Source organism: Taudactylus pleione, unplaced genomic scaffold (genome assembly GCF_031769625.1).
Source record: "Taudactylus pleione unplaced genomic scaffold, aTauple2 ptg000490l, whole genome shotgun sequence".
Taxonomy (NCBI): domain Eukaryota; kingdom Metazoa; phylum Chordata; class Amphibia; order Anura; family Myobatrachidae; genus Taudactylus; species Taudactylus pleione.
The window spans coordinates 135,839-156,027 of NW_028284892.1; the positions used below are offsets into that span (position 1 = coordinate 135,839).

A 20,189-nucleotide genomic window follows, 5' to 3' on the forward strand; every position below is an offset into this window, starting at 1 on the left:
CATCCCTGACCATGTCCTAGATCTCTGGACCTGAAGATGCCTGCTGAGCCATGAGCACAATGTGTTGACTGGAACCTGACATGTGACACCTATTCTTTCACAAGCCTATACATATGAATTCCTGTGGGATTCCATTACGTTCATCATCTCATGGGGAGACGCAGTATTGCTAAGAAGACCTCTGCCACACCAGCTAAACCATCCCAGACTTTGGCTTTTAACACTCTGTTTGGGGCTACATCAACTTCCACACCTGAATCTGCTAACCAGAGGTCGCCATCTCTGGCTTCGGGTAGTTCTGAGGGCGGTTCAATGTCTGATCCGCACTCACCCAGGCTATCTCCATCCTCACAAAATGTAGGTTCTGACACCAGTGAGATCCTGTCACATTTACGCTCCTTGCCGAAAGATATCCAATATGATCTACAACTTATGGAACAACGCCTTCAGGAAACTGTGAAGACCCACTTAGCAACACTCCAAACAGATCTTACGCAAGTGGCTGACCGTGTTGAGATGCTGGAAAACCATAAAGAGGAGGTGGATACTAAATTTGTGGACTTAAGTACTACCTACCACCAGCAATCCAGATTATTGATGGACATGCAACGCCAGTTGGATGATATTGATAATAGGGGGTGCAGGAATAATCTTCGAATTAGAGGTGTCCCGGAAGACATCCCTCAACAGGGTCTGACTGAAGTCCTGACCAAGGTCTTTAATGAGTTACTGATGGCAGCCCCAGATTCCCAAATTAGGTTCGACCAGGCTCATTGGGCACTACGTCCTAGAGGCTTGCCCTCGGAAAAGCCAAGGGATATTATATGCCGCCTTCATCATTATACGATTAAAGAGGAGATTCTTAAAAAGGCTCGTCTGTCTGAGAAGATAGAGTTTGATTGCCATTCGATTCAGATCTTTCAGGACTTATCCTGGCACACTCTTCAACAGAGACGACTGCTTCGACCTCTTTTGGATGAACTGAGGAAACGGAACATCAGGTTTAGATGGGGATTTCCCCTCAGTGTTCAGGTTGTGCATGAAGGTGCCTTATGTATACTCAGGGACTATGAGGATGTGCCACAGTTCTGCTCTGCTTTGAGATTACCAGCAATCTCCTTGCCAAACTGGTTAGAACCCCCGATGATGTCCATTCCTACCGGTGCTAGGGCAGAAGTCTGGCAGAAGGTCAACAATTCTAGACGCAGAACACGCCGCACACCTGATGCTGATGCTACGGCAGTAACCTGAACTTGGCCTCCATGTCTGCTATATGCCAATTGATCTGCTCTTTGTGGCGGTACATTTATTATTGTTGTGGTTTATATTTTCTGTTTTCACTGATATTAATACTGCAGTTAAGCTGAGGTCAGCCTCAGTTTATTTATGATTATTTCCAATTTCGTAAACCCAAATGATATGTCTGATATCCTCACAGGTAATATTTACATATATGCATAATTTAGTTACATCTGTTTAATTTAGGCAATAACATTTATTTGAAATGTGTTTTATATTTTGGTGTCATGTGCACTATTACCCTTTAGTTCCCCCTGCTCTACTGTATATATGTTGACTGTGACCCCTTTTGGGCTTGTCACGGCTTCTAAGGCAGAGATCTCATTTAGCTTAAATATTTGTTTTAGATATATACTGATTATGCTCAGTACTCTGAGCTTCCTGTTTTTTATGTTGTTGTATTTGTTCTCTTGTTTGTCTTGTCTTTTTTCCTCATGTTTCTTCCCTTTCATTTTCCCTCTTCCTCTTTTGCACATTGTTGATGGACTTTTGGCTAAGGGCAGTCACAGTTTAAGCCATAAAGAGAGAGTCCTTAGAAACCATTGAGACCTATTTGGAAGGTGTTTTGGTTATCGGGGGTGACTTTAACTGGGTATTAGATCTCCATTTAGATTCTTCTTCTGGGGCCCCTAGATCATCCCTTAAAGAGGTTCATAATTTAAGGGCAATTCTTCATGAGTTTCAGCTAGTGGATTCCTGGAGGTTACTTCACCCATCTGAGAGGAATTTTACGTTTTACTCTCCCTCTCATAGTTCGTACTCTCGTATCGACTATTTTATTGTCCATCACTCTAATCTTGAGCTATTAGTCAATGCTGTTATAGGCCAGATCACGGACTCAGATCATGCCCCCATTACTCTGTCATTGCGATTGCACCTCCCTCCACCTCGTCACTGGCGTTGGATGATTAATGAGCAGCTCCTTAGCGATGTTAACTGTAGAACACAGTTATTGGAAGCTATTGATCAATACATATCATCCAACGTGACTGGTGATGTTTCACCAGTGACAATATGGGAGGCCCATAAATGCTTCATTAGGGGGAAGTATATTCAATTGGGCTCTTTCCTTAAAAAACAGAAAGTTGAATGTAGAAATATGCTGCTGTCTAAGATCAGAACTTTGGAACAGACCCATAAAACTGCATTGACCCCAGATGTATATGTGGAATTGCAAAAAGCGAGGGAGGTGCTTAACACTCTATTGTCAGAAGGAGTCAGGAAAGCGTTTAGATGCTGTAGACACAAATACTATCAGTGGGGGAACAAGCCTGGGAAGATGCTGGCAAGGGCCCTCCGGGCACAGAGGTCTCAGACCTATATACAGAAACTAAAAAATCCTTCGGGTGCTCTTTGTTCCTCTGACTCAGAGATTGCAAAAATATTTCAGGCTTATTACTCCAGCCTTTATAATCTGACTCGATCCCGTTCGGGTCCTGAAACCTTGCGACATGAGTCAGAGGTTCAAATGTACTTACATGATATAAAGTTCCCCGCCCTTCCAGAGGACATGGTTCAGGCTCTGGATCTACCTTTCACAGAGGTTGAGCTATCTGTGGCCCTAAAAACAACACCCAATGGGAAAAGCCCAGGACCAGATGGGTTTCCCATCACATATTACAAGGCATTTCAGGATAGGCTGCTCCCCCTTCTTCTACGGGCCTGTAATGCAGCCTCAGACCTAACACCTTTTTCTGCCCAGTCCCTGAGTGCCCATATATCAGTTATACCTAAAGAAGGTAAAGACCCGTGCTTACCTGAAAGTTATAGACCTATCTCTCTCCTCAATGTGGATATTAAACTACATGCAAAACTTATAGATAACCGCCTTAAACAGTGGTTACCGAATATAATCCATTCCGATCAGGTCGGCTTTGTCCCGGGGAGGGAGGCTAAAGATAACACCACTAAGGTTTTAGACTTAATAACTTATGCGACAAACAGTGGTGCTTCTCTGATGCTTCTTTCCACGGACGCGGAGAAGGCCTTTGATCGGGTGGACTGGGGCTTCATGTCAGCAGTATTAAAGAAATTGGATCTGGGGGATACGTTCCTCCACAAAATTCTCTCGTTGTATAGGGCACCCTCGGCACAGGTGAGGGCTAATGGGGTTCTATCTGATGCTATACACATCACTAACGGCATAAGACAGGGATGCCCTCTCTCGTCCTTAATTTTTGTGCTCTGTATGGAGGCTTTAGCGAGGGCGATTAGAGCTAATCCAAATATAACTGGTTTAACAGTGGGCTCTCAGGAATTCCGTTTGGCTCTGTTTGCAGATGATTTGTTAGCATTCATAACGAATCCGGTTACGTCTCTGCCAAATCTCATGGTGGAATTTGACCGCTTTAGCCGTCTCTCAAATTTTAAAATTAACTACACTAAGTCCATGGCACTGAATATTAACGCCTCTGTTGAGACTGTTTCGACACTCTAGGCCTCGTTCCCTTTCACATGGCATCCTGACCACCTGAAATATCTAGGCATACTGATACCCCGCAATTTATCTAGATTATGTACTTTGAACCATGTCCCCCTTTTGAAGAAGATCCGCTCAGATATTTCACAATGGCATATGCAGAAACTCTCCTGGTTAGGTAAAATGAATGTAGTGAAGATTAATATACTTCCTAGATTACTATATTTGTTTCAAACGGTACCTATTAGACTTCCTGCTCGATATCGATCAATAGTTCACAATGTTATTCGGAATTTTGTGTGTAGTGGCCGGAAGCCGAGATTTAAACATCAGGTCTTGTTCCGGCACAAATTAAAAGGGGGTAGACAGCTTCCCATGATTTCAGCTTACCACCAGGCTACTATCCTTCATAGAGTTGTAGATTGGTATCGGAATTCACGGGAGAAGCAGTAGGTTGCTATAGAATCAGCCTCTACCAACCTACATTTGGATATTGCTCCATGGTGCTCCAAACTGCCATGTACAGATCACCCAACTGTAGGGCCTACTTTGACATTATGGAGAAATCTGAGGTTAAAGTCTGATGTGTCCTCGGTGGTGTCCCCCCTTACCCCTATAATATACAATCCTCTTTTTAGCCCTGGTGTATCGAGATATATGGCATCTAAATGGTCTGCTTTTGGTTTAAGTAGACTAGGTGGCTGGGTTTCTGGAGGTATATTCACGTCCTTTGACACATTGTCCAAGGAAGCTGGCTTATCTAGGCAAGACCACTGGTTTTACCTACAAACGCGCCATTTTGCTTTCTCTCTGGGTGAAATGGATAATTTAGGGAGATCCTTAACTTCCTTTGAATCTATCTGTGCGAGCGATGCCACTCCTCAACATGTAATCTCTTCTATTTACCAAATTCTTTTAGCTATTTCTCTTCCTGAAGGGACATCCTTTCAAAGTGCTTGGGATAAGGATATGGCAACTAAAGATATTCAGATTAATTGAAATAAGGTATTTCAGTTTGTTAGTGCATGTTCCACTAGTCTGGAGGTCATAGAAACTCAATACAAGGTTCTGACGAGGTGGTACCGCTGCCCAGCTATTATCCAGAAGTATTCTCCTGGGGTGTCGCCTCTCTGCTGGAGGTGTGGAAGAGAAAAAGGTACAATGTTCCATATTTGGTGGGATTGTCCGTTGATTACACCATTTTGGACCGGAGTTATAGCCTTGGCATCGGAGATTCTTGGTTATCCGGCCCCTGCAAACCCCGATTTTTGGTTACTCTCTCATACAACCATTCCTTTATCTAGATATAAGAAGTCCCTCCTAAAACATATGAACAATGCAGCCAGAGCAGTAGTTCCGCTTCATTGGCGATCCCCTCAACCACCTACTATCTGGGACTGGTGTCGCAGATTAGATTTCTATATGTACATGGACAATGTTTTTTATACGGCCCCGGAGAGACAACCTGATTTCACTGCACGGTGGTTTAGCTGGCTAGATTTTAAACTCTTCCCCTCGTATAAAGGTTTGATTCCGCGAGATACAGGCTGCATATCCTCCTGAAGTATCTCTACTTGCTGATCTTAATATTATTATTATTTATTTTTTAGATTTTTTCTGCTATTTCATTCTGCCATTATTTTTGAAAGTGCTCAGTGCCCTATCTGTAACTTGCTACTATTCGTGCATCTTTTGTACCCCCCCTTTTTTCCTTCCCCCTCTCTCCCTTTGATTCACCCCTTTTCTGTTGTGTGTTTTCAGTATTCTGATGGATAAGTTTAAGAAATTTAAAGTTTCTATCTTTTTCTAATATAAGATATTATATTATCTATTGTGATTGTTTTTGTATTGGTCAAAATATTTTTGCTGGAAACTTTCAATTGTTTTGATATGAAAAATTTAAATAAAGAATTTATTAAAAAAAAAAAAAAAAAACAAGATGATGTGCGTCCTGACAATGCAGTTTTATTTTAAAAAAAAAAAAATAAAATAAAATAAAATCATACTTATAAATATTCACAGCACAACTCCTGTCAACAGCCATACAAGCCAGATTCCCAATAGATCAGTGGTTCTCAAACTCAGCGCCTGATTCAGACCCGCTCGCGAGCGCTATGTGCCATTGTGGGCCATTCTGGGTATCTTCTCAAGGGGACAGAGACTTACCCCGGGTGGTAGGAAATTATTACTCGCTATAAGCCCTGCTGCAAAAAAGACAATTTTACAGGATTGTATACGCCCCAACCCCTAATACCTTCAATTGTATAGGGAAAAATTTACCTTTATTTTCCGAATGGATTGGGTCGAGACAATGTTTGAAAATGAAAAGAAGAGGGCCCCTTTTTTTTCTTTGACACTTGGGAAGGTTTTATTGCAACCCTGCCAACGTCAACGCAAACCCAGATATACCATAGCATGCGTCTGACCCAGCGGTATGAGACTAGAATTTTTTTCGGTGATCCTCCCTATAACACTGCCCGGTGGGTGAGCACCGGACATACTCTTTCTTTTTAGTTATGATTTATTCATTTATTTCATCCTTCATTGTGTCTTCAATATAGATTTATATTTAAGTTTTGCTTATATAAATCTTGGGCCATATGATCACTTGTATAATGGAAAGGCCCATAGGTCTGTGCTGAAATGTGTTCATTGTATTACACTGTAAGCATTGTTCTCCTTACCTATGCTGGATCTTTATACTTATGTCTTGTTAATCTATATATGGTGTTTTTTGCTTCCATAAATAAAGAAAATCCACAGGTGGAGCTAATTATTTTACTTGTGATTCTGTGGAGAGACCTGGAAAACATGCACTGTTTGGGGTCCTCAGGACCAAGTTTGAGAACCTGTGCAATAGATGATGAGGATGAGGGGGAGGCAGGTAAAATATTTTCAGAAGTGTCTAGACAGGAGGCTTTCAAACACCTCCATTGCAGTCCAGGTTTTAAGGATATCCAGGTGACTTAATTAGCACCTTAGTTAATTGGATTTAACCATTTGGACTCAAGCATAGTATAACCAGGTTTCCACCCCAGAGCAACTAGGTTCAGTGCCTCCACCAAAGCTGTGTACTAGAGCGGTTTAGAGAGCGGGTCTGCTTGGGTAAAACCCACTTAATGGTTACTGTGTTATGTTGTAATGTTATTACCTGTTATGCAAATACTTATGTTTTTTTCTTCCCTTCTTGTATGCGCCAAGTAAGACAACAGTCAGGTAAGTAACCAAACAGGATTTATTTCAACTTAAATCCTAGAGAAACTTCAAAATGTATACTCTCCTGAGTGCTGGTTCCAGGGATAGAAGAAATAGGTTGAGGAACAATCAGTGTTTTATATATTTAAATATTCCAAGAATGTATTCAAGTTATACTCAGGTGTGTCTCTTATGGTGCATACACTCGGTCAGATTTCTTATCCGATATGAACGATAACGATTGTAAAAATCGTTCATATCTTTGACATGTAGGGCATGCATCGACGAACGATGCGCGTTCCCGCATATCAGATAACGAGATCTGACATTGACTGAGATTTGGACGATTTCATTCATTTTAACTGTCAGAAATCGTTCATGAAATCGTTGGTCACATCGTTCATCGTTGATCTAGCAAGTCTGACCGTGTGTATGCACCATTACTCCTGTATTTGCTCTTTAATCCATTGCAACTCTGTCTTTGTTTTTTGAAAGAGGCTACGCATCATAAAAAGTATCCTGTATCCCGCAGGTTCTGCCACTAAATGTAGGAAACAATCCCGCAGCTGCTATTACCAGCTGTAACTCCAGCATCTTTTAATGTATGTACCTATAAAAATATCACTTACTTGTTTCTTTTTTTTTCTTCCTATGGGACTCATGAAGTTATAGCGGTTACAAATGAGTCTTAGGAGCCTATGTATCAAGCTGGTTTTTACATAAAATTATGTAGAAACTGCAGTTTCTGCATAAGTTTATGAATTGTTCCTATGTACTAATAGCACATTGTAGGAGATTTCACAGAATCCTCCAACAAAGTGCTAATTAGCACTGCAGATTGCAGCCTCCATTATTATCAATGAGGACTACGATCTGACCCCTATGTACTAAACTCCAAATAGCAAAATTTTTCAGAGTTTTACCCCGGTAGTTTAGACCATGTTTTACCTTTTTACAGATAACATAATATATGTACATACAATTACATCAATTTATTTTTCTTATATACTATAATCAACCAAATTGATTAAACACACATTTATTAAGCCTTTATACATACTCAGTACCCCATTAACCCCATTCTAACAAGGACCCTTAACTTAACCCAAATAATTGGTTCTAATAAATTATATATATGCACACACTCACTATTTCACCTCAGTTTAATGTAAAAATATATATTTTTCTTCTACATAAAGTATATAACAAAGGTGAACTATTTATTCCTCCATCTTTTTATACCCGCTATGGGTGTTACAATTACAATAGATATCCTTAAATCCTGGACTGTAATGGCAAGCTTTGGGAACCTCTGGCTTGTTCACAGTAATGTGCGTTTCTTCTGCAGCGCCACCATCATCAGCTCCACCATGCAAAAAGACTCGGGCACCCCCTTCTTCGGTACAGCCATATTTGCTGGCATCAGTGTCGCCAGGGGGCAATAGTCGGTATCCATCTTCTGATGGAGAGTATCTGGAACCAACAAAAAGAAAAAAAACACAATAACATCTCAGACTAAAAAACTATGTCCATCACTCGCACATGTACTAGATTAGGGATGCCAATTGATGCTTCTCTGTAGGGGGCAGACATTGAGGGCAATGTAACTGCTGTAGAGAGCCACAGAAGTAAAGTCAGCCATGTTTGTGTCAGCCATATTGCTGCAGTTGATATGGGAGCCTTTTATTGGCAACATCTTGTGCTGACAAATTGAAAAGCTTAAACCACACACACAGGGGCATTTCTAGAGAGGAGGGGGCCCGTGTGCAGTCTCCAACACGGGCCCTCTCCTCTCCTCCGGGCGGCCGGCAGCGCACTGAGCTATGCGCGGCCAGCGCCGGAGTTATAGACTCTGGGCACTAGAGTGTGCCAAGAGTCTATAGTGTATGTACAGGTCACCGGGAAAATGGCCACAGCGGCCATTTTCCCTTTACTGCATATGCGCAAACGACGGGGTAAATGGCTGCCGTGGCCATTTTCCAGTCGTTTTACAGCCTTGGACCCCCACACCGCCGTGGGACTCCGGAGAGGTAAGTAACATTATGGGTGCAGTGCGGAGCCCCCCTGGACTCAGGGGCCTGTGTTCCCCGCACACCCTGCACCCATTATAGTTCACCCTCTTAATGTCCACATCTACTGTTAGTTCTCACGGGCAGGGCCCTTCTTCCTCATGTTCATACCCAGCTCTCTCCTAGCTTCTAATGCGCCTTGTCTCCTGGTTCCTTCCAGCGATTCAGACTGTTCTCACTCTTCATGGGATACAGATTTATTAAGTGCTGAGCTGCCTTCCCCTCTCTGTAACTCACCTCTGCTTACCCATCATGCCTTCTGCGTGTTTTATCTAGAATATCGCTATGTTGTTCTTAAGGAATGTCACCTTACAGCTCTTATACCTATGGTATGTCACCATACAGCTCTTATACCTATGGTATGTCACCATACAGCTCCTGTACCTATGGTATGTCACCTTACAGCTCCTGTACCTATGGTATGTCACCTTACATCTCCTGTACCTATGGTATGTCACCATACAGCTCCTGTACCTATGGTATGTCACCTTACAGCTCTTGTACCTATGGTATGTCACCATACAGCTCTTGTACCTATGGTATGTCACCATACAGCTCCTGTACCTATGGAATGTCACCTTACAGCTCCTGTACCTATGGTATGTCACCTTACAGCTCCTGTACCTATGGTATGTCACCATACAGCTCCTGTACCTCTGGAATGTCATCTTACAGCTCCTGTACCTATGGTATGTCACCTTACAGCTCCTGTACCTATGGTATGACACCATACAGCTCTTATACCTATGGTATGTCACCTTACAGCTCCTGTACCTATGGCATGTCACCATACAGCTCCTGTACCTATGGCATGTCACCATACAGCTCCTGTACCTATGGCATGTCACCATACAGCTCTTATACCTATGGTATGTCACCATACAGTTACTGTACCTATGGTATGTCACCATACAGTTACTGTACCTATGGTATGTCACCTTACACATACTGTACCTATGGTATGTCACCTTACACATACTGTACCTATGGTATGTCACCATACAGCTCCTGTACCTATGGTATGTCACCTTACACTTACTCTACCTATGGTATGTCACCTTACAGCTCCTGTACCTATGGTATGTCACCATCAGGGCCGGATTAAGGTCTGTGGGGGCCCCTGGGCAACAAACTTGTGGGGACCCCTATATACCACAGTTTCTCGTCACCCTAGGAACATTTTTTTTTCTTTTTATTCACCTCTGTAGTAGTGCCCCTTATGCAATGTCCCCAGTAGCAGTGCCCCCAGTAATGGTCCCCCATATGCAGTGCCCACTGTAGTAGTCCCCCATATGCAGTGCCACCTGTAGTAATAGCCCTTATGCAGTGCAGCCAGTAGCGGTCCCCCCCTATGCAGTGCCCCTTATATAATGCCCCCAGTAGTGGTCCCCCTATAGAGTCCGCCAGTAGTGTCCCTTATATATTGCCCCCAGACCCAGTAGTGGTCCCCCCCAATGCAGTGCCCCTTATATAATGCCCCCAGTAGTGGTCCATATATAGTGCCCCAGACCCAATAGTGGTACCCCCTATGCATTGTCCCTTATATAATGCCCCCAGTAGTGGTTCCCCTATACAGTCCCCCAGTTGTGTCCCTTATATAGTGCCCCCAGACCCAGTAGTGGTCCCCACCAATGCAGTGCCCCTTATATAGGGGCCCCAGTAGTAGTCCCCCCCTATGCATTGCCCCCAGTAGTAGTGCCCCCAGTAGTAGTCGCCCTATACACTGACCCTAGTAGCGCCGCCCCCCCAGTGCCCCCATGAAGCGCACCCCCCCTATACAGTGCCCTCTTTAGCAGCCCACTTACACACACACGCCAAAAAAAAAATCACACCTTACCTGAATCGCCGCTCCTGGCGCGCCCGCTGCAGTCAGCCCCGGATCCCGGCTCTTCTCCTTCAGTATGGGAGAGACGTCAGTGTCATGACGTCTCTCCCATAACATGCTGCTGGGGGGAGCCGGAAGGCGGAGCTCATGAGTGAGCTCCAGCTGGCTCCCTCCGTTGTGCAGCAGCCAATGAGAGCCTGTCTGACTCTGCTAGTGGGGGCCCCTCCGTGCCTGGGGGCCCAGGGACGACCGCCTCTGTCACCCCCCCCTTAATCCGGCACTAGTCACCATACAGTTACTGTACCTATGGTATGTCACCTTACAGCTCCTGTACCTATGGTATGTCACTTTACAGCTCCTGTACCTATGGTATGTCACCTTACAGCTCCTGTACCTATGGTATGTCACCTTACAGTTACTGTACCTATGGTATGTCACCTTACAGCTCTTATATCTATGGTATGTCACCTTACAGCTCCTGTACCTATGGTATGTCACCTTACACTTACTGTACCTATGGTATGTCACCTTACAGTTCTTATACCTATGGTATGTCACCTTACACTTACTGTACCTATGGTATGTCACCTTACATCTCCTGTACCTATGGTATGTCACCTTACAGCTCCTGTACCTATGGTATGTCACCTTACAGCTCTTATATCTATGGTATGTTACCTTACAGCTCCTGTACCTATGGTATGTCACCCTACAGCTCCTGTACCTATGGTATGTCACCTTACAGTTCTTATACCTATGGTATGTCACCTTACAGTTACTGTACCTATGGTATGTCACCTTACACTTACTGTACCTATGGTATGTCACCTTACATCTCCTGTACCTATGGTATGTCACCTTACAGCTCCTGTATGTACCCAGGGCCGGCCCTAGCCCAAATTTTTTGGTAAGCGAGTAGGTTTTTTGGCGCCCCCCCTATGCAGTGCCCGCGGTAGTGGTCCCCCCTGTGCAGTGCCCCTTGTGCCCCCATTAGTAAGCTTATACAGTGCCCCCAGTAGTAATCCCCCTTCAAGTGCCCCAGTAGTAATCCCCCCCTTCAAGTGCCCCCAGTAGTAATCCCCCCTTCAAGTGCCCCCAGTAGTAATCCCCCCCTTCAAGTTCCCCCAGTAGTAATCCCCCCTTCAAGTACCCCCAGTAGTAATCCCCCCTTCCTGTGCCCCCAGTAGTAATCCCCCCCTTCAAGTGCCCCCAGTAGTAATCCCCCCTTCCTGTGCCCCCAGTAGTAATCCCCCCCTTCAAGTGCCCCCAGTAGTAATCCCCCTTCAAGTGCCCCCAGTAGTAATCCCCCTTCAAGTTCTCCCAGTAGTAATCCCTTCAAGTACCCCCAGTAGTAATCCCCCTTCAAGTTCTCCCAGTAGTAATCCCTTCAAGTACCCCCAGTAGTAATCCCCCTCCAAGTGCCCCAGTAGTAATCCCCCCTTCCTGTGCCCCCAGTAGTAATCCCCCCCTTCAAGTGCCCCCAGTAGTAATCCCCCCTTCCTGTGCCCCCAGTAGTAATCCCCCCCTTCAAGTGCCCCCAGTAGTAATCCCCCTTCAAGTGCCCCCAGTAGTAATCCCCCTTCAAGTTCTCCCAGTAGTAATCCCTTCAAGTACCCCCAGTAGTAATCCCCCCTTCCTGTGCCCCCAGTAGTAATCCCCCCCTTCAAGTGCCCCCAGTAGTAATCCCCCTTCAAGTGCCCCAGTACTAATCCTTCCTTCTAGTGCCCCCTGTAATCCCCCTTCAAGTACCCCCAGTAGTAATCCCCCTTCAAGTGCCCCCAGTAGTAATCCCCCCCTTCAAGTGCCCCCAGTAGTAATCCCCCCCTTCAAGTGCCCCCAGTAGTAATCCCCCCCTTCAAGTGCCCCCAGTAGTAATCCCCCCTTCAAGTGCCCCCAGTAGTAATCTCCCCTTGTAGCCCCCCCAGTAGAGACACACGTTATAAAAAACAAAACAAAACAAAAACACTTACCTGAACCCCCCGCTCCTGCTCCCGCCGCCGATATCCGCTACTCCCGACCATTCTCCAGGGCCGCTTTGCATTATGGGAGAGACGTCGTCATGACGACGTCTCTCCCATTACCCACTGCGGGAGCCGGAAGATGGCTCTCGCAGTGGGAGCTACAGCAGCCGATGAGAGTCTGACAGACTCTCATCAGCTGCTGAAACAAACACACAGTTGCCGGCTCCGGCGGCTGTGTGTTTGGCACTGTGTAGCGCTGACCGAACTCCGTCCGGTCAGCGCTACACGCGCGGTGCAGCTGTGTCACAGAGACACAGTCTGCACCGCGGTAATTCTGCATGGTCGCGGCCGCGGCGCCCTTCACTACGTGGCGCCTTACGCGGCCGCGTACCATGCGTAACCATAGAACCGGCCCTGCCTGTACCTATGGTATGTCACCTTACAGCTCCTGTACCTATGGTATGTCACCTTACAGCTCCTGTACCTATGGTATGTCACCTTACAGCTCCTGTACCTATGGTATGGCACCTTACACTTACTGTAACTATGGTATGTCACCTTACAGTTACTGTACCTATGGTATGTCACCTTACATCTCCTGTACCTATGGTATGTCACCTTATATCTCCTGTACCTATGGTATGTCACCTTACACTTACTGTACCTATGGTATGTCACCTTACAGTTACTGTACCTATGGTATGTCACCTTACAGCTCCTGTACCTATGGTAATGTCACCTTACAGTTACTGTACCTATGGTATGTCACCTTACAGTTACTGTACCTATGGTATGTCACCTTACATCTCCTGTACCTATGGTATGTCACCTTACAGTTACTGTACCTATGGTATGTCACCTTACAGCTCCTGTACCTATGGTAATGTCACCTTACAGTTCTTATACCTATGGTATGTCACCTTACAGCTCCTGTACCTATGGTATGTCACCTTACAGCTCCTGTACCTATGGTATGTCACCTTACATCTCCTGTACCTATGGTATGTCACCTTACAGTTCTTATACCTATGGTATGTCACCTTACAATTACTGTACCTATGGTATGTCACCTTACATCTCCTGTACCTATGGTATGTCACCTTACAGCTCCTGTACCTATGGTATGTCACCCTACAGCTCCTGTACCTATGGTAATGTCACCTTACAGTTACTGTACCTATGGTATGTCACCTTACAGTTACTGTACCTATGGTATGTCACCTTACATCTCCTGTACCTATGGTATGTCACCTTACAGTTACTGTACCTATGGTATGTCACCTTACAGCTCCTGTACCTATGGTAATGTCACCTTACAGTTCTTATACCTATGGTATGTCACCTTACAGCTCCTGTACCTATGGTATGTCACCTTACAGCTCCTGTACCTATGGTATGTCACCTTACATCTCCTGTACCTATGGTATGTCACCTTACAGTTCTTATACCTATGGTATGTCACCTTACAATTACTGTACCTATGGTATGTCACCTTACATCTCCTGTACCTATGGTATGTCACCTTACAGCTCCTGTACCTATGGTATGTCACCCTACAGCTCCTGTACCTATGGTATGTCACCTTACAGTTACTGTACCTATGGTATGTCACCTTACATCTCCTGTACCTATGGTATGTCACCCTACAGCTCCTGTACCTATGGTAATGTCACCTTACAGTTCTTATACCTATGGTATGTCACCTTACATCTCCTGTACCTATGGTATGTCACCTTACAGCTCCTGTACCTATGGTATGTCACCTTACATCTCCTGTACCTATGGTATGTCACCTTACACTTACTGTACCTATGGTATGTCACCTTACAGCTCCTGTACCTATGGTATGTCACCTTACAGCTCCTGTACCTATGGTATGTCAAACTTTGCTGTAATTTTGTATGTACTGTGCCATGGAAACTATAGCACACACAAAATAACATTATAATAATGTAGTCCAAGGGACCAGTAATCTCTGTGTGATGATGCTGTTGCTACTATAAGAAATAAAGGGGTCTATTTGAAAGTGATAAGGTGCAAGCCAATCAGCTCCTGTCATCTCACAGGTTGTGTTTGAAAAATGACAGTTGGGAGCTGATTGGCTGGCACCTTATTACAGACTTGTCTCATAACACTACTTAGTAAATAGACCCCACATTGCCAAATGGTTTGTAGTTTACAGACTAACAGCCTCATTTATCAACGAGTTTATAGCTCAAAACTAGTGATAAATATCACTGTATATGATAAATGGTGCTCCAGCCAATCAGCTCCCAACTGTCATTTTTCTAACAGTTGACAGTTGGGAGCTGATTGGATAAGCACCATTTATCATACACATTCATATTTATCACTAGTTTTGAGTGATAAAATCGTTGGATAAATGAGACCCTGAGAGTGAAAAGTGATAAGAAAGTGATAAGGTGCCAGCCAGTCAGCTATAAAATGTAATTTTTCACACAGCCTGTGAGATGACAGTTGGGAGCTGATTGACTGGCACCTTATCACTGCTTAGTAAATAGACCCCTGAGGGCTTGATTCAGAGATTTACTCCACTGCAATCGCAGCTGCTCTCTGATCTCTCATAGACAGCAGCTGCTGAAATATGCTCTCTTGCAGCGCTTACCCGAGCATCGGGACGCCGACTGCTGCCTTCTCATATCCGTCCAACGACGTGCAACAGTGCAAACATCGGGAACATCAACGCAGATTGGTCAACCACGCAGCTTCTGGGTCAAGTCTAACCTGCCTTGTACCCACCCCTCTCACCTGACACGTCGAGAGCTCTCATACCGCGAGGGAGATCATCATGGCTAATTTATGCGCGTCCATCAAACAGCGTTTAAATGGTCTGACACGCCTGTATTAATGTAACCACACCTCCATTACCTCCCCCAAACGACTGTCACTCACTTTGTGAGTGAATCCATTGGGCAAGCACAATTTAATCGCTGCATGTGAGTAATGCTGCTTTCACGCATGCGTATGCCTAACAATCGCTCATTCTCCGTAAATATCTCCATTGCGTTCACCACTGAATCATGCCCTGAGTTATGTAATGTATGGTAGGGAAAGGAGGTGATATAATTGATACAGTACATACATACCAATAAACACAAGGCTAGGTCTGCACCCAGAAATGTACAGATGATGATGGCAATTATCACCGCCAAATTTAAATATTCAGCAGGACCTGTTGAAGCAATAAAATAAAATGGTCAATATATCACAGCTTAGTTGTAGATCTTGCTTGCTGTATAACAAGAGAAATGAAGAACTGCACCAAATATACATACTGTACCACAGACATTTAATGCACATCCACATACAGTATTACACAGGTGTGAGGCAGAGGGTTCTCCAGTACAAAACTAGTGGAATATGGGGTCATTTGTCAAGTATGTAGTCATTTTTCTACAGTCACGATGTCAAACTAAAATGTAAACAGCGCTTGGGATAGGCATAGGAATATCCTTATGAAAAACTAAGTATCAAACAAGGTTGAGGTTACCAAAAGGTAACACAGGCAGACTAGATGGGCCAGTAGGTACTTATCTGATGTCAACTTCTATGTTTTCTATGGGCTCTATGTACTAAGCCTTGAAGAGAAAAAACATGGCCGGAGATAAAGTACCAACCAATCAGCTCCTAACTGTCACTTTACAGGCTGTGTCTGAAAAATGTTAGGTGCTAATTGGCTGGTACTTTATCTCCGCCCACTTTCTCTCTCTCCAAGGCTTAGTACATACACCCCTTTGTACTTAAAACATTTTAACCTTGCGGCCATGATAAAACTTTAAACATGCTGGTAGCGTAGAATGATAAGTACATGGTGAAGCATTGCAGGACGCTGCCTTTTGAGCAGGGTTAAGGTCGAGATGTTTCAAAGCTTGGAGAGAGATCAAATAGAGGGAGATGATACCAGCCAATCAGCTCCTGTCATTTTTCAAACACAGGATACTAAGGGCCAAAATGCGGTAAAACCCCCGAAAATGCTGTTTTTAAGGGTTTGACCACATTTCTCACACGTACCAAGCTCTGCAATGCGATACATTCCGGAGCTAGGACCCGGTGGGTATCACCTTCTTTAGATGGTGTTACTTAATACAAGACTATGGGCTTCCCTTCACAACCCCCGAGTGGTATCTAATCGGAAACCTCTCAGCACCCCCTGTGGCGTGTGCATCTTTCTGCACATGTGCAGAAGGACACAAGAGGGACTTTTGGGTATTAAACTCTGTCGCAAAGGACAGCTCTTCTCGGGAATTTTCTAGGTACATACCAGCGATATTATATTATCAACTAGAAGCTGAGAGAATGTCTGTGTCTATAGAAATCTTTAGGCCCTTTCTCCTTTACATTACAGAAACAAACAAGAGCTCTCCGGAGCTAGAGATCCCGTCTATTGGGCACTGTCCTGCTTTCCCGCCTGCAGGCCGGGCATAGCCAAGCACCGCATCTACACAGTGTGGGGAGAGCCTGGGGGCAACCCGGCATTTCTGGGAGTGTTGGGCATACCTCTAGAGTGATGGAAATAGGTGCAAGGTTATGCCTCCTTTATAGACACACGCCTTAGGTAGTATGGTGAAACCACGGCAAGTATGGACATCGGAAGCCCACCATCAAATGGTAGCTGGGCTCCTGCCATCGAAACTTTCAATGTGATGGTAACTAACCATGGCATCAAAATAACAAGCGATATGGCAAGAACTTACCTTTGTTATCTCTGTTTCTACGAAGTCCATAGGGTTCACAGGGTTGACCTTGGGGTATAGGTTGGGGAACCAAATCTGGGCACCACGCAGTTAAAGCTTTCAGCTCCCATAATGCACTGGGTCCACTCTCCCTATAACCCCGCCCCCACAGCCAGAGGCACCTCAGTTTGTAAGTAGCCAAAGGCCGGAGGAGGAAAGAAAGAGAGAAAACTGGAACACTCAAGAACCATACTCACAGAAAAGGAGACAGGAAACCGGTGACCAGTAACACAGCCCAAATGAAAACAGGTGCGTCAGGGCGGGCGCCCTGTGGACCCGATGGACTTCGTAGAAACAGAGATAACAAAAGGTAAGTTCTTACCATATCTCTTGTTTTCTACTTCAGGGTCCATAGGGGGTCCACAGGGTTGACCTTGGGGATGTCCCAAAGCGATCTGCTGCAGATCTAGAGGTTCAACAGCTGAATTCAATTGTATTTTAACATTGGATGGCCATCGCTTCTACACCATTCAATGGAGGCGACCATCGGGAAGCCGCCATAGAATAGTGAAAGCACCACCATCACAAGAAAAATATTGATGCTGTTAAACCTTCAAACACTGATGTCCATCCCTAACGTGGTACATGCATGGCAGGGGTGGGCACCAGTGTGGGCTGTCCTGATGAGAAAACAGACTTGCATGCCTGCTAGTATAGGCCTTTATGGAACATTATACAATAGCTTGTAGTCACATGATACAAGTAAACACATAACCACCTGTGATAATACAGAGGTCACCTACCTGGGTCTCAGGAGATGTCTGCTGCTTGTAAGAGAGAAGGGAGTCACACAGATCAGTTACACAGCTGTCACATACTGTACTCTATGTATAGTGGGGTTTATATAATTACACTTGTACTAGTCTAGTAGTATCACATCCTAATAGGACACTCCCACTATATATGTGATATTTTCTCCATAAACCTTTGGAGCAACATTGCTATTCCCATCATTGGCTGCTCTTCTACTGTCATCTGTGGTCCAGCAGAGCTCAGGTAACAGATTACACTTTGCCTTATGTTCTCTTCACACAAGCACTATGGTCAGATGCTCCTCTTACCTCTGGGTGGGATGGTATAGGTCATGCTGCGTGTGCTGGCATTGTTAGTGACAGTCACTCTGTATAGCCCGGTGGCGTGCTTTGGGATGCTGAGTGACTTGTTGTAATCGCTGAGCCGGTGCCCCTTGGGTAGATCCCCTCCATCCTTGCTCCAGGTGACTGTAACGGGATGGTCCCCGGTGAATATAACATGGAGGGTGTTCTCCCCCAAATCACTGGAGCTGCAGGTTATGTTGGTGATGGTGACTGGAGCTGGGGAGAGAGGACGGGGAGAGGTCACAGATATAGGCAGTGGCGTAACTAGGGTATTTGGAGCCCAGGGCAAATTTGAAAAGGGACCCCCCGCGAGTGGCAAAAAAATGGGCGTGGTCACTTAAAAATGGGGCGTGTCAATATGACACACCCCTTTATTTTCAAACTGAACATTCCTATCCATATGCACCTTAACCCCAGTAGTACCCCTTATACAGTACCCCCAGTATGCAGTTGTGGTCCCTCTCATGCAGGCCCATAGTAGTGCCCCTTATACAGTATCCCCAGTAGTGGTCCCTCTTATACAGCCCCCAATTAGTTCCCCTTACTCAGTACCCCCAGTAGTGGCCCCCCCAAATGCAGTACCCCACGTAGTGTTCCCCCTTATGCAGTGCCCCCAGTAGCAGTCCCCATAATGCAGTGCCCCCAGTAGTGGTCCCCCTGATGCAGGCTCCCAGTAGTGACCCCCCCCCACCCTATCCAGTGGTCCCTGTAGTGGCCCTTCCTATTATTGCCCCCAGTAGTGGGCCCCCGAGTGCAGTGCCTCTAGTAATACTAGGCCCCTTTTAGAATGCCCCCAGTGGTAGTCCCCCCCCCAAGTAGTAGTCCCCAGTAGAGTAGCCCCCCCCAGTAGAGGTCCTCCCAATGGCACCCCCAGTAGATGTCCCCCCCAGTAGTAGCCAACCCCTCCCCCGTTGTGCAGATAGGTTTAAAAATAAATAAATATATATATAAAAATATACTTACCTGATTCCACGCTGCTCCTGCTCCTGTCCACGATGCCGCTCCCGCCCTCCAGTCTGCCCGGGCTGGCACGCTCAGCATTATGGGACTGACGTCATGACGTCAGTCCCATTACCCACTGCAGGAGCCGGACGGAAGTCCGGCTCTTGCAGTGGGTACTGCAGCAGTCATTGAGAGTCTATCAGACTCTCATTGGCTGCTGTTTAACACACGCATCGCTGCCAGTGCTGGCGGCGATGCGTGTGTTATGCACAGCCTGAGCCCGCCTCCTGGCGCTATTGGGCAAGCGCACAGGGGGAGGGAACGGGCTCAGGCGTGCAGCACAGGACCGGCGCTGGAAGCCTAGCGCCGGTCCTGTGCAAATGTGTAGCGTTGACCGCACTCATTGCGGTCGGCGCTACACTGGCTATCTAGGGTGGGCGGGCCGTTACCGTGGCCGGCGGCGCCCCCCCGTGCCGCCGGTCCAACGGCGCCCAGGGCACGAACCCCGCTCGCCCTGCCCTAGTTACGCCACTGGATATAGGGGTCTATTTACTAAGCAGTGTTAGGAGACAGTGTGAAAAGTGATAAGGTACCAGCCGATCAGCTCCTAACTGTCATTTTTCAAACA

At 45.6% G+C, this 20,189-nt stretch overlaps 1 protein-coding gene across 2 annotated transcripts in view; it reads right to left on the reverse strand.

The window, feature by feature from the left end:
* Window positions 1-6,939: 6,939 nt before the first annotated feature.
* The window catches only part of LOC148502560 (CD48 antigen-like), a 34,545-nt gene continuing 21,295 nt past the window's right edge, over window positions 6,940-20,189 (reverse strand). The window contains exons 4-6 of one of the 2 annotated variants that reach the window (XM_088449607.1): window positions 18,584-18,835; window positions 15,876-15,961; window positions 8,242-8,386 (exon numbers count right to left, since the gene is read on the reverse strand). In XM_088449607.1, coding sequence (XP_088305733.1) covers window positions 8,336-8,386; window positions 15,876-15,961; window positions 18,584-18,835 — 389 coding nt within the window. In that variant the 3' untranslated portion in view covers window positions 8,242-8,335. Of the gene's footprint in view, window positions 8,387-15,875; window positions 15,962-18,583; window positions 18,836-20,189 lie in introns of both variants that reach the window. The other variant, XM_088449606.1, reaches the window with a different exon arrangement.